General features: G+C 46.0%; 1 protein-coding gene across 7 annotated transcripts in view; it reads right to left on the reverse strand.

Annotated features, from left to right (window-relative positions):
* The window catches only part of RAPGEF2 (Rap guanine nucleotide exchange factor 2), a 400682-nt gene that overhangs the window by 184283 nt on the left and 202547 nt on the right, over positions 1–13852 (reverse strand). For all 7 annotated transcript variants that reach the window (XM_074993114.1, XM_074993110.1, XM_074993113.1 and 4 more), the window contains exon 5: positions 3190–3265. In XM_074993114.1, coding sequence (XP_074849215.1) covers positions 3190–3265 — 76 coding nt within the window. The remainder of the gene's footprint in view (positions 1–3189; positions 3266–13852) is intronic.

Consider the following 13852-nt stretch of genomic DNA (forward strand, 5'->3'; position numbering starts at 1 on the left):
AGAAAATGTGGTTATGAGTTTCCTGAATTTTCAGGAGAGAAAAGCATGAAGTCAGTGCCAAGAAATTAAGTATATGCAGGCATGAGAAAGAACAAGTATCACTATGAAAAGAGTTATTGTTTAGATACTTGCACATACATAGAAAAAGGCATTTATATAGTATTTTTTAAAAGTTTCCCTCAACTTTTATTCCTGCACACGAAGCTCTCCCATGGGAAGGGCTGTGTAGCTTTGCTGCTGACTTCAATGGGTCAACTCTTGAGACCTTCCACTCCCAACCTGCCTCTCGTTCAATAGGCAACACTGTTTTTATTATTTTAAATATTTGGCAACTTAATGAGGAATTTTCATATCAGAGAAATATATAAAAAACTACATTTACAGAAAAAGTCATTTGCTTTGTAATAATATCAAAAAGGGGCGCCGGGGAGTGGGGGGGGACATTTCTATCATATGAGTGACCAGGGCTTTTTTTGTGGCAGTAAGTGCCAGTGCGGAGTACAGGCTCCTTGCCACCAAAATTCCTGCCAGCTAGGGATCTCACAGCTGGGGCTGCCCACCAGCTCCCAACCACAGGGCTGCAGGGTCCCTCCACCCCATCTGGGTTCCCACGTCTGTGGCTGCCAGCTGGGTTCTGCAACCCAGCTGGCTCCCAGCCATGGGGCTGCAGGAGCCCCTACTAGACGCACTGCAGTAGTGCAAGGCTGGGAGCTGAAGCCCCAGCTGCAGAACCCCGGCTCCTCCTTGTTATTTTAAAAAAAAAAAAAAATCCACTATGAATAACTAAGCAAGATAAGAAAGTTGCAGTAATTCAGCTTCTTGCAGATCTCCCCCCAATGCCCATCATACTACTAAAACACCATCATGTGATGCTAGAATTATGCCACACCTGCAAAGAAGCAGAAAGTAAATAGTGAAAATGTCCCATTTTGTCTGTACATACAGTTTAAATCCATTCACATTCCTCAGCCTGTATTTGAAGGTCAAATAGATTATTCCCCAAGAGAAACAGGACATAATTAGTGGTATGCAAGTTAAAAAAAAAATCAAACTACAACCAAACAGGTAATTTCTTTTTTCCTTTTCACCATCTATACACATGAAACACCACTGCATTCTGCTGACATAAGAATTTTTTGTAAGAACTAGTCTTCCCCTAACCAGGTGTATGAAGAATGACTAACCATAATTAATTAAGGGCATGTTTACAATACAATTAGACACCTCTGGATAGCCCATGCTCAGGCACGTGCTCAGGCGGAAGTGCAGTTAATTATGTTTGGTTGAGGTTTGGGCTGGAGCCCAAGCTCTGGGACTCTCCCCTTTTGTAGGATCCTAGAATCCAGGCTCCAGCTAAACTCAAAGATCTACACTTTAACGAAACAGCTTTGCCCAGACCACCTGTTTTTAATTGCATACCCATAGACTCTTGCGATTGCAGCAAATGTGGGTGTGAGAGGTGGGCTGATGCCTGGGTAGCTGCTCCCCATGATGTCCTCTAAATCTTGACTTCTTTCCACTCAAAGTGTGATCAGCCCTCTGAAAGTTTGGGCCAAAGTATACTTCAAAGGTTTAACTGAGAGGCACCAAGGGTGGTCTTATTCACAACCTGCTGTTGATGGATTGCGGGCTAAGTGCCCTCACCTAATACCAGGCCTAATTCATCACTTGAAACTTTTTTGCTGTGCTTTTTCACTACAAGCCAGTTAAGCCCCTTTGCTTATTTTCTCAGTTCCCTGTCCCCATCCTCCCCCCACCTTTGTGTCCCTCCTTTTCCCCCAACTCCTCAATCTGCTGTGTATGAAGGGCATCCATGGTGCCAACCAATGCTAAATATGAGTGTCACAGCATCAGGAACTGGGGATCACAAGCTGCTCCCAGAACCCACAACCATGTACAAAAGATTCTGTGGGAACAATGAGACAAGGTGTATGGATTCACACTGTGAAATGATCTGACTGCCACTTTCCCCACAGCAGAATTATGGGATTTGGACTGAGGGGCAGAAAACAGAAGTGAAAAATGCCCCTTTCTCCTACTTCCGTGCATGCTGTGAAGTCACTAAAACAGGAGGCATCTGCCTTTTGCTAGCATGATAGGAAAAGTAGTAGAGAAAGATGACAACCAATCTCTGAGGAGACAGACTGACAAGTAAACTGCCCCAATACAACAAATGTTCATTCATTTAGAGTGAAAATGGCAGAGAGTTTGTAAATAATAAGGGGTGTAAATGTTGAATAAGTTAGAATGCTATACTTTGTGTGAAAAGCTATTTTTTAAAGCTTCTAGAATTCCGAGCAGCTGGCTCTCCACCCATGGAGTTTTTTAGGAATAGGTTAGACAATCATCTGCCAGAGGTGCTTTAGATAATACTTAATCCTGTGCCTGTGTTATGGTCTGACACGTCCCTCTCAAAAATGCATTTCTCCTGTTATGGTGGCAGCCCTGTTTGGATGATGTGCCCTATGATACTAAAGCAGTGTTAAATTTCGGAACCCTCTGGGGGAAAAAAGCTTTTCTGCATTGGACCTCAGCAGGTGTTCTAAATGACAAATATGCCTTAGCGCCTTACACTCTTGAGGCTAACAAAATTTTAACCATAACCATAAATGTCTATCAGGGATGGCCCAGACAGTACTTGGTCCTGCCATGAGGGCAGGGGGCTGGACTCGATGACCTCTCGAGGTCCCCTCCAGTCCTAGCATTCTATGATAACTGTAAAAATATCTCTTGATTGCTTTCTTAAGCCTTGCATACCTGGAAACAGAATTTAATCAACTGTTAACCAAAGTGAGTTTATCAATTTTAAAGCACAGATGCCTGATTATCATGTCATAAATACTCATGGATAATCACACCTGCCATCTCTACTTCAAATGATCCACTGATTGTCTATCCTTACAGACTTTTTTTTTTAAACTTTTTTTATTGAAATGTTTATTTCATACATTTAATTAAATGGCATTCCCAACTTTTGTGCTACGTATTATGATTGCAAACTAAGGCATTAATTCAAAAAAAAAAGACAGACACTAAATTTAATGCTACCTTAAACTGAATATAACAGAATTCAAAATAATTTCCAGTGTTACTGAAGTGTTTTTATCTATGCTTAATCACATCTAGAAAGTATTATTTAATTTGAAAAAAATCTGGTTTGAAAGAAATAGCATGGCACCACAGTCTTACCACAATCATTTCAGATGGCTCTAAAACAATGCATTCACAGCCACGCCTGAAGCTTCCTGCAGAACGTTTCCCAAAACTGAGGAAGAAAAACATCTAATCAGAACAAAAATCAAAACTGTAATAAAACTCAAAACATTTTAAACCTCTCCCAGACACTCAACATTATATGAAAACTACATACAGCATCCAGAGCAAAACATTTTTGTGCAGATTTTCTGCCTGTGATTAATGGATAAAAAGAATGCAATACCAATAGAATTTCGATTTGTAGACTTTAGAAAGAATTGTTTGTACAGCACCTGCTGTAATGAGGACTCCTGAGGCTATCATAGCTATAGTAGTGGTAATAAATGTACATGTTAAACAGTTACATCGACCCAAATAACCAAATCATTTGCAGTTAAACTTTCTGTATGTCTTATTTTGAAATGTATTACACACTGTAATATACCAGCAACAACCAGCTCTGAAACAGTTAATGATATTTGTCTATGTATTTACAACCAGCAGATTTACCCAGCATAAATCCAAAACAACAACTTTCCCCTTGCTTCCTAACAGTGATGAAGAGGAACAGCCAGCCATCTCCCTATACAAATCTGAGGGCAAGGAGAACTTCACTTCCCTCCCCTCCCTGGGAGAGGTGAGGCTCAGTCCCAGATGAAGGCAAGAGCATCCCCAGCCAGCCCGTCATTTGCCTAGTGCTTGTCTCTTTCCTGTTTGGTTTTATGAGAAGCAATCCTATTCCAGGCACATCCCATTTCCCTGGCACAACCAAATGCTTATGTTGCTTTAAGTTATGCCATGACGAAGCTTTACACTGTATTTGATGGTCTTGGCTCTTACAATTTTGGAAGAATTATTGGGCAGATAGCCAACTCTCTAAAACATACAGTAGAAAGAGATGCCAGCAGCATTCATGCACAAAAATTACATTGATCTCTGAAGAGGCTTTGTAACACCGGTATTTCCTTTGTAGTTAATATTATGTGCTACATTTAAAGATTTCTCTTACAGCTGAATAGATGGTGTTAGAAATCTGTTCAGCTCTTTACCACATATACAGCTTTAATATAATAGCATATGTTAATCCTCCATTGCTTTATCCCAGGAAAAAAACAGAATATGACTGTGATGAGAAACAGTTGCAATATCTGCCCATTTAAAGGAACAGAACAAGGGCCACTGAGCCACAGAAAAAAAATCAGTTGGGGCCCACACACAAGCAGACAAAACAAAAAAAGAAAGAAAACAAAACCCTCGCAACTCACCTGCTCCCAATATGAAGAAGAAAAAATAAAAAAAATCATCTTCACTCACACTTAACTCCGCCCACCACGCACAACAGCTCAGCCAGAGATGAGGAAACTACAGAGAAGTGAGCTGATGCTCATGCTCCAGCCCTAGAAAGAGGGGCACACTGAGGCTCTGGATTTCCCCACTGAAGCTGAGTGAGTTTATGCTTGCACTCCAGCCCTGCCCCCTGAGTGAAGTGGCGGGGAGACGCAGAGTGCAAGGCTCAAGGCTTCCTGCAGAGGCTTGCTATGGGCTAGATACAGTGCATGGGCTGTAGGTTTCCCCCACCTGGATTATACATTAAAATGTTAATGACATTAACCTTGCATGTGGTGTCAAAATATCTGATGTTAAGACACTGAATTTTTTTAAATATACTGAAATGTTAAAAACCAACAAACGGATGTACTTCTGATAGCAATTGTGTATTTTGCTATAATTACACATGTAGCGGAAAAAGAGAATACACTCATCACTCGTTAAATGAGTACTTCATTTATGAGTACTCACTTAAACAAGGGACACGTTTACCTACCTTAGTTCATTCTACAGGTGAACTCCCCCCTGCTCATACGAGCCTTACCCCCCTCCTCGCAGTTCCAACCCCCCAGTCTGACACCCCCCCACCCCACCAGCCTCACAGCCGCAAACCGCTGCAGCCTGACCACCTGCTGGCCCTGCAGCCTGACACCCCACTGTCACCTGTACTCCCTGCCGCCCCTGCCGCCTGTAGTCCCTGTGACCGCATAGCCAGGACTCCCCCCGCCACCTGTAACCCCTGCAGCCCCCACAGCCCAACCCCCGCCAGCCCTGTGGCCTCAAACCGTGGCAGCTTGAACTCCCGCCTCACAACCCACCACCAGATTTTAACCCTCTCCCACTCACAGCCCCAAACTACTCTCAGCCTTAAACCCTCCCCAACCCATGGTTCACTTGCCTTTCAAAAGCAGCGCCATGTATTTTAATAGGAATTTAGTGTCCCTCTTATGAGTTTCTGCCTACGAGCAGAAAGTTGGGAACCAATTGTGCTCGTATAGCGAGGGATGAGTGTACATGCTATTCTGTGTAACACAAGACAGTGTAAGATTCCAGGCCCCACACTAAAGGGATTTAAAACTAGCACATGCTGCTCAACATTGCCCTTGCATACGAGAATTCCTGAGTAGCGTAAGGATGACAGACACAAACTGATGCACTCCCAGATAGGAGATACACTGATATAGGAAGGGGAGTGGCCAGAAAACACTTAGGTCCTGAAGTTGTGAAGTCTAGTGGTTCAGCGGCTGTTGGGAACCCTTATAACAGGAGTCAGCAACCTTTACAAGTCAGAGTTCCAAAATCTGACCGTTTGACCACATCAGGGGCCTTTCACCTGCATATCGACTAATGCAATATATGCCATCATGTGCCAGCAATGCCCCACTATTTACATTGGCCAGACTGGACAGTCTCTACGTAAAAGAATAAATGGATATAAATCAGACATCAGAAACAGTAACATACAAAAATCTGTAAGAGAACTTTGCATGTTGAATAGTAACAGAGAGGGAGCCATGCTAGTCTTTCTACCATTAAAACAAAAAAGCAGTCAAGTAGCACTTTAACAAAATAATTCATTAGGTAAGCTTTCATGGGACAGACCCACTTCTTCAGACCATAGCCATACCAGAACAAACTCAATATTTAAGGCATAGAGAACCAAAAACAGTAATCAAGGTTGACAAATCAGAAAAAATTTATCAAGGTGAGCAAATCAGAGAGCAGAGGGGCGGGGCATCAAGAATTAGATTAAGCCAAGTATGAAAAAGAGCCCCTATAATGTCCCAGAAAATTTGCATCCTGGTTCAAACCACGTGATAATGTGTCGAATTTGAATATGAAAGAGAGTTCAGCAGCTTCTCTTTCCAAAGCAGAGTGAAAAATCTTCTTCAATAAGACACAAACTCTTAAGTCATTAACAGAATGGCCCACTCCATTGAAATGTAAACTAACTGGTTTGTGGATCAGGAACGTTTTGATGGTCTGTTTTGTGCCCATTAACTCTTTGTCTGAGAGAGTTCGTTATTCTTTAAAGTGCTACTTGACTGCTTTTTTGTTTTGACTGTAGGAGAACACTTCAATCTCCCCAGACACTAAGTAATGGATTTAAAAGAGGCTCTTTGCCCACAAAAGCTTATGCTCCAAAATATCTGTTAGTCCATAAGATGCCACAGGACATCTTGTTGTTCTCAAAGATACAGACTAACATGGCTGCCTCTCTGAGATTTAAAAGTATCAGTCCTACATCAAAAAAGCTTCAAAAAAAAAAAAAAACTCCAAAGAGAAACTTCAGAGCTGCAATTCATTTGCAAATTTGACACCACCAACCAAGGACTGAACAGAGACTGGGAGTGGTTGGCCTGTTACATAAGCAGTTTCTCTGCTCTTGATGTTCACAGCTGCACATCAGCTACTGAAAATGGGCCACATCCTCCCTGATTGAACTGACTTGATTTCTCCCCTCTTGACTTTCACAGCTCCACATTAACTGTTGACAATGGGCCACATACTCTGTGACTGAAGAGACCCTGTCAACTCCGGCCCTCCCCTTGACTGATACTCCCCCTTTAAACCCTCCTCTGAAACCCCCTCACTCATGAATCTGACGAAGCAGGTCTTTGCCCACGAAAGCTTATGCTCCAAAATACCTGTTAGTCTATAAAGTGCTACAGGGCTCTTGTTTTTGAAGATACAGACTAACTCAGCTACCCCTCTGATATCTCTGACCCCTACATACAGTGCAAACGCTGGTGATATTTTTAGGTCCTAATTACAACAACTTAAATAAATAAATAAAGATGTAGAGCTTTACTGTTTAGGTGGTGGTTGGTAGCATTAGCTGGTCTTTTGTTAAAGCATACATGGCATGGCTTTGAGCAAGCTCCCAGCTGCATGGGGGATGAGGGGCAGGGCTGAGCTCCCACCTCTTCTGTCACTCTTGGCACCCAGGCTGGGAGTTGTTGACCCCTGCCTCATAAGCTGGTTTATCATTGATCCAGTTTGCACCAACACCTGACTCCAGGTTTATAGGAAGGGCTATGGAAAAAGGAGGACATCTGCTCCACCTCCTACATTCCTGCACCAGACAGATTCCTGGATCTGGCCCTTGATATTCAAATCAAATCAAATCCAAATACTGGTGATGTACAAATTCCTTGAACTAAAATGATTACAGCCACATTTTCCAACTATATGGAATCCTTCTGCAGGACTTGCACTTTGATGGTGATCTTGCATTTTAAAAAGTGTACAGACTGACAGATACATACAAACATTCTATAAAGCTGTCTCTACACAGGAGCCCTCTTTCAAAAGGCCAAAAATCAAATGACAGCAATTGAAATCTAGCCTTTTGAATGCGCGCAACTACACACCAAAAGCAGATCAAAGGTTCGATCCGCCCTCTCAAAAGACTGCTCCGTTCTTTCAAAAGGGAGCATCCACATGACCACGTGCACTCTTTCGAAAGAGCAGAGCTGGAGATGCCGTGGATGGAGTCACATGGCTGTCAAGCCCTTCTGGGTCCCACAGCCAGCTGCTTCCTTAAAGGGCCCCTCCCAAATACCCCCACCCTGCATGAGCTGAGGCCTGCTAAGCTGCCATAAGCCAAGCAAAGTCCAGCGCACAGCAGAATGGCTGACAAGCACCTCCTCATGGCTTCAGATGCCAAGATTGTGGACACTCTGCTACAGCTGCTGTGAAGTCATTACAGCTGCCCCCCTCCTCCTCGGAAGGCCCCCCCCAGGGATGTGGAGTGCCCCCTACCAACCTAGATCCCATCCCCGGCTGCCCCAGCACCTCTGGAGCTATCCCAGCATCTCGGACTGGTGGGAGCTGCTGGTCCTGGGGCAATAGGACAATGCCAGATGGCTGCAGTACTTCTGCATGAGCTGGGAGACTTTCCAGGAGCTCTGCCAACTGGCTCACCCCAGCACCAAGGCATCAGGCCACCACCACGCAGCCCACTCTCCCTCTCGAGATACAGGTCACAATTACAATCTGGAAACTGGCCACCCTGGGCAGCTACCACTCAATGGGGCATCAGTTCAGGGTCGGCAAGGCCACCATCATTGCTGTACTCATGGAAGTAAGCCAGCCCTGGGTCACAGCCCTGCCAAAGGGAGGAGGGAGAGGGCTCCTGGGCTCAGGGACCTTTGGCAGCAGGTGGCTGAAAACTCCCTGCCACACCCTCATGAAAGCAAGTGTCCTCCATCCTGCGCAGGTTGTCCATGCAATAAATGAAATGGTCTTCCATCGGGTCGTCCACATCGGGGACCTGGACTCTGCTGTCAGGAGATTCTCAGAACTCAGGTTCCCAAACTGTTTCGGCACTCTGGATGGGATGCGCATCCCCATCCACGCCCTGCCACATAGTACCAGTCACTATATTAACTGCAAGGGCTACCACTTGGAAGTCCTCCAGGCCCTGGTGGATCACAACAGCCAGTTCATGGATGCGTACATGGGCTGAACAGGCTGAACACGATGCCTGGGTTTTCCACAATTCAGCCGGCGCCAGCATATGGAGGCTGAGATCTACATCCCCTGGCAGGAGCTCCTAGCTGGAGACACCACCACGACATTGTGCACGGTGGCAGATGCTGTATATCCCTTATTGGCATGGTTCATGTGGCCCGATGTCAGCCACCTTGACCCCACCCAGGAGGCCTTCAACACCTGCCTCATCCAGGCCTGTGATGCCGAACAGGCCTTTGGGCACCTGAAGGGGCAGTGGTGGTGCCTCCTCTAATGCCTGGAAGTCAGGGTGCACAACGTCCCACTGGTGGCGAGTGCCTGCTGCACCGTCCCCAACATTGTGGAAGACAAAGGGAACGCCTTCATCCAGTGTGGGCATCCAAGGCTGGGCCCAGATAGAAGCAGTCAGCCGCTGCTGCCGGTCGCCAGGCCAATTGGGATGGGGTCTGCATCAGGGAGACCCTCCAGGGGAGCTTTGCTCTCAGGCCACACTGACCCCCACACCCATCCCTCATCATCCCCTCATGCATCCAACCCCTCACCACATGCATCACCACCATCTCACCCACTCCTATGAGAACACGGGATACTGGCATCTTTGGGAAATAAAACTTTTATATCACTAAACTTTGACTAACTGAACTTTAGAAACAAAAACTATTTACATTGGGGGGAGACAAACTATGTATGTTGGGGGGCAAAGAGGTACCTGTCTGGGAGGATCACTCAGGGGTAGGGATTGCAGGCTAAGATCCCCATCCGCCCCAGGATTCACTCCCTTCCCAGGTTTGGGGTCCATGGCAGGGCTGGGATAGGGCGGGAAGCACTGGCAGATAAGGCTGCGGGGGCAGGGCTTCAGCAGGGGGTTTGGCGGGGGTTTCAGTGGTGGTGGTGGTGGGGTGAGCCAGGAGGCAGGTCATGTTGGCCACGTACTCCTAGAAGGTCTCACGTGTGCCCTCCAGGCAGGACAAGAGCCAGTCCCAGGCCTCCCTCCTCCAGGCCAGGCTGACCTCCTCCAGCCAGAGGTGTTGCTTCACCACCTCAGCCTGGGGGAGGCTGGTGGTGTCCTCCCCCAAATGCTGCTGCAGTCTCCAGCTGTGGGCCCAGCATGGTGGGGCTGATGGAGGCACCTGGCCCCTCTCCACCACCTCCAGGGAGCTCTCCAGGACCACAGAGAGCATGGGACTATGCAGGCCCTTGAATGGCGAACAGAAAGGACAGAAGAACAGCATTACAGTCCCTGATGAGGAAACTCAAGGCTCTGCACCCGGGGACAACACCCACCCAACCACCCTAGGGTCAAGATGGGCACAGCACCCATGCAATTTCAGGGGCACACAGGGGTTCCCTGTCCAAGTGGAACTGTGCCCAAGTGTGGGCTGGCCCTGCCTATGTCTCACTGTGCATGTGGCGCACAGAGCTGTCCACAAGACCAGGTGCTGGATGTCAACAGTGGCCATCATGGCGTGCCAGGGACCCAGCCAGCCGAGATGCGTCTGGGCCTAGACCACCAGCCCTGTGCAGGGCTGGCTCGCAGCTGTATCACCTGCACCTCACTAGCTGCGGTGCACAGCCCACTGTGGACTTAGAGGATCCCTTGATGACCTCCAGTGACGCTTGCCTCCCTGTCACCCAGCTGGAGGGCTGCAAGGGGATATCAATGATGAGGTCATGCTTCTCGCTGGACCACTGTAGGGTGGTGTCCAGCCCCTGACTCTGGCTGCCTGATCCCAGCTCCTCTGGTTCCTCTGGCTCAGGCTGGTCCATGGGAGCATCATAAGAACATAAGAATGGCCATACTGGGTCAGACCAAAGGTCCATCCAGCCCAGTATCCCGTCTGCCAACAGTGGCAAATGCCAGGTACCCCAGAGAAGGAGAACAGAAGACAATGATCAAGTGATTTATCTCCTGCCATCCATCTTCTGCCCTTGTACTGAAGGCTAGGGCACCATACTTTACCCCTGGCTAATAGCCATTTATGGACCTAACCCGCAAAAATTTATCGAGCTCTTTTTTAAACCCTAATAGAGTCCTGGCCTTCGCAGCCTCCTCCAGGAAGGAGTTCCACAGGTTAACTGTGTGCTGTGTGAAGAAAAATTTCTTTTTATTAGTTTTGAACCTACTACCCATCAATTTCATTTGGTGTCCCCTAGTTCTTATATTATGGGAAAAGGTACATAATTTTTCTATATTCACTTTCTCCACACCATTCATGATTTTATGTACCTCTATCATATCGCCCCTCAATCGCCTCTCTTCCAGACTGAAAAGTCCCAGTATCTCTAGCCTCTCCCCATATGGGACCCGTTCCAAACCCCTAATCATCTTAGTCGCCCTTTTCTGAACCTTTTCTAATGCCAATATATCTTTTTTGAGGTGAGGAGACCACATCTGCACACAGTACTCAAGATGTGGGCATACCATAGTTTTATATAGGGGAAGTATGATATCTTTTGTCTTATCATCTATCCCTTTTTTAATAATTCCTAACATCCTATTTGCTTTACTAACTGCCGCTGTACACTGCGTGGATGTCTTCAGAGAACTATCCACTATAACTCCAAGATCCCTTTCCTGATCTGTCGTAGCTAAATTTGACCCCATCGTGTTGTACGTGTAATTTGGGTTATTTTTTCCAATGTGCATTACCTTACACTTACCCACATTAAATTTCATTTGCCATTTTGCTGCCCAATCACTCAGTTTGCTGAGATCTTTTTGTAGTTCTTCACAATCCCTTTTGGTTTTGACTGTCCTGAACAACTTGGTGTCATCGGCAAACTTTGCCACCTCACTGCTTACCTCATTTTCTAGATCATTGATGAACAAGTTGAACAGGATCGGTCCCAGGACTGACCCCTGGGGAACACCACTAGTTACCCCGCCTCCATTGTGAAAATTTACCATTTATTCCAACCCTTTGTTTTCTGTCTTTTAACCAATTCCCGATCCATGAAAGGATCTTTCCTCCTATCCCATGACCGCCTAATTTACATAAAAGCCTTTGGTGTGGGACCGTGTCAAAGGCTTTCTGGAAATCTAGGTATATTATGTCCACTGGGTGCCCCTTGTCCGCATGTTTATTAACCCCTTCAAAGCATTCTAATAGATTAGTTAGACACGACTTCCCTCTGCAGAAACCATGCTGACTTTTGCCCAAAAATTCGTGCTCTTCTACGTGCCTTGCAATTTTATTCTTTACTATTGTTTCTACTAATTTGCCTGGTACTGATGTTAGACTTATCGGTCTATAATTGCCAGGGTTTCCTCTGGAGCCTTTTTTAAATATTGGCGTTATATTGGCCGTCTTCCAGTCATTGGGTACCGAAGTGGATTTAAAGGATAGGTTACAAACCACTGTTAACAACTCGGCAATTTCACATTTGAGTTTTTTCAGAACGTTGGATGAATACCATCTGGTCCTGGAGACTTGTTACTATTCAGCTTATCAATTAACTCCAAAACCTCCTCTAATGTCACTTCAATCTGGGAGAGTTCCTCAGATTTGTCACCTAAAAAGGCTGGCTCAGATTTAGGAACCTCTGTAACATCCTCAGCCGTGAAGACTGAAGCAAAGAAATCATTTAATCGCTCCGCAATGGCACTGTCTTCCTTGATCGCTCCTTTTATATCTTTATCGTCCAAGGGCCACACTGCTTTTTTAGTGGGCTTCCTGTTTCTAATGTATTTAAAAAACATTTTACTATCATTTTTTGAATTTTTGGCTAGCTGTTCCTCAAAATCTTTTTTGGCTTTTCTTACTACATTATGACACTTAATTTGGGAGTGTTTGTGTTCCTGTCTATCTTCCTCACTAGGATTTGACTTCCACTTTTTAAAAGCTGCCCTTTTCTCTCTCACTGCCTTTTTAACATGGCTGTTAAGCCATGGTGGTTCTTTGTTAGGTCTCTTACTGTGTTTTTTTATTTGGGGTATACATTTAAGTTGGGCCTCTAGTATGGTGTCTTTAAACAGTTTCCATGCAGCTTCCAGGGATTTTAGTTTAGTTACTCTACCTTTTAGTTTCGGTTTAACTAGCTTCCTCATTTTAGTGTAATTCCCCTTTTTGAAATTAAATGCCGGAGTGTTTGACCGCTGCGGTGTTCTTCCCAACACAGGAATATTAAAAGTTATTATATTGTGGTCACTATTTCCAAGCAGTCCAGTAACAGTTACCTTTTGGACCAGATCCTGCGTTCCAGTCAGGACTAGATCGAGAATTGACACGCCCATTGTGGGTTCCTGTACTAGCTGCTCCAAGAAAGACAGGTTACTCACCGTAGTAACGGTGGTTCTTCGAGATGTGTCCCCGTGGGTTCTCCACAATAGGTGTCAGGCTCGACCGGCGCCACAGATCGGATCTTCCAAGCAGTTTCTGCCGGACCGCCCATGCGCCGGCGAGCGCCGCTCCCTTGCGCGCTCCTAGCCACGTGCGCGATCCGGTCCCCGCCAGTTCCTTGACCAACCACCTCGGATGCTCCTGCAAAACATTAACAGAGATCCGAAGCGGGGAGGATGGGCGGGTAGTGGAGCACCCACGGGGACACATCTCGAAGAACCACCGTTACTACGGTGAGTAACCTGTCTTTCTTCTTCGAGTGTCCCCGTGGGTGCTCCACAATAGGTGACTACCCAGCAGTAACCCAAGATAGGAGGTGGGTAATTGGATTATGTGCAGCTTGTCCCCGAGAGGACCGCTGTCGAGAGACGGGTATCCTCTTGGAATACCCTGTGAAGGGCGTAATGTTTGGCGAAAGTGTCATAAGATGACCAGGTCGCCGCTCTGCAAATGTCTTTTAGCGCAACGCCCTTGAAAAAGGCTGTTAATGCCGCCACAGCCCTGGTGGAATG

Source organism: Carettochelys insculpta, chromosome 4 (assembly GCF_033958435.1).
Source record: "Carettochelys insculpta isolate YL-2023 chromosome 4, ASM3395843v1, whole genome shotgun sequence".
Taxonomy (NCBI): Eukaryota; Metazoa; Chordata; order Testudines; family Carettochelyidae; genus Carettochelys; species Carettochelys insculpta.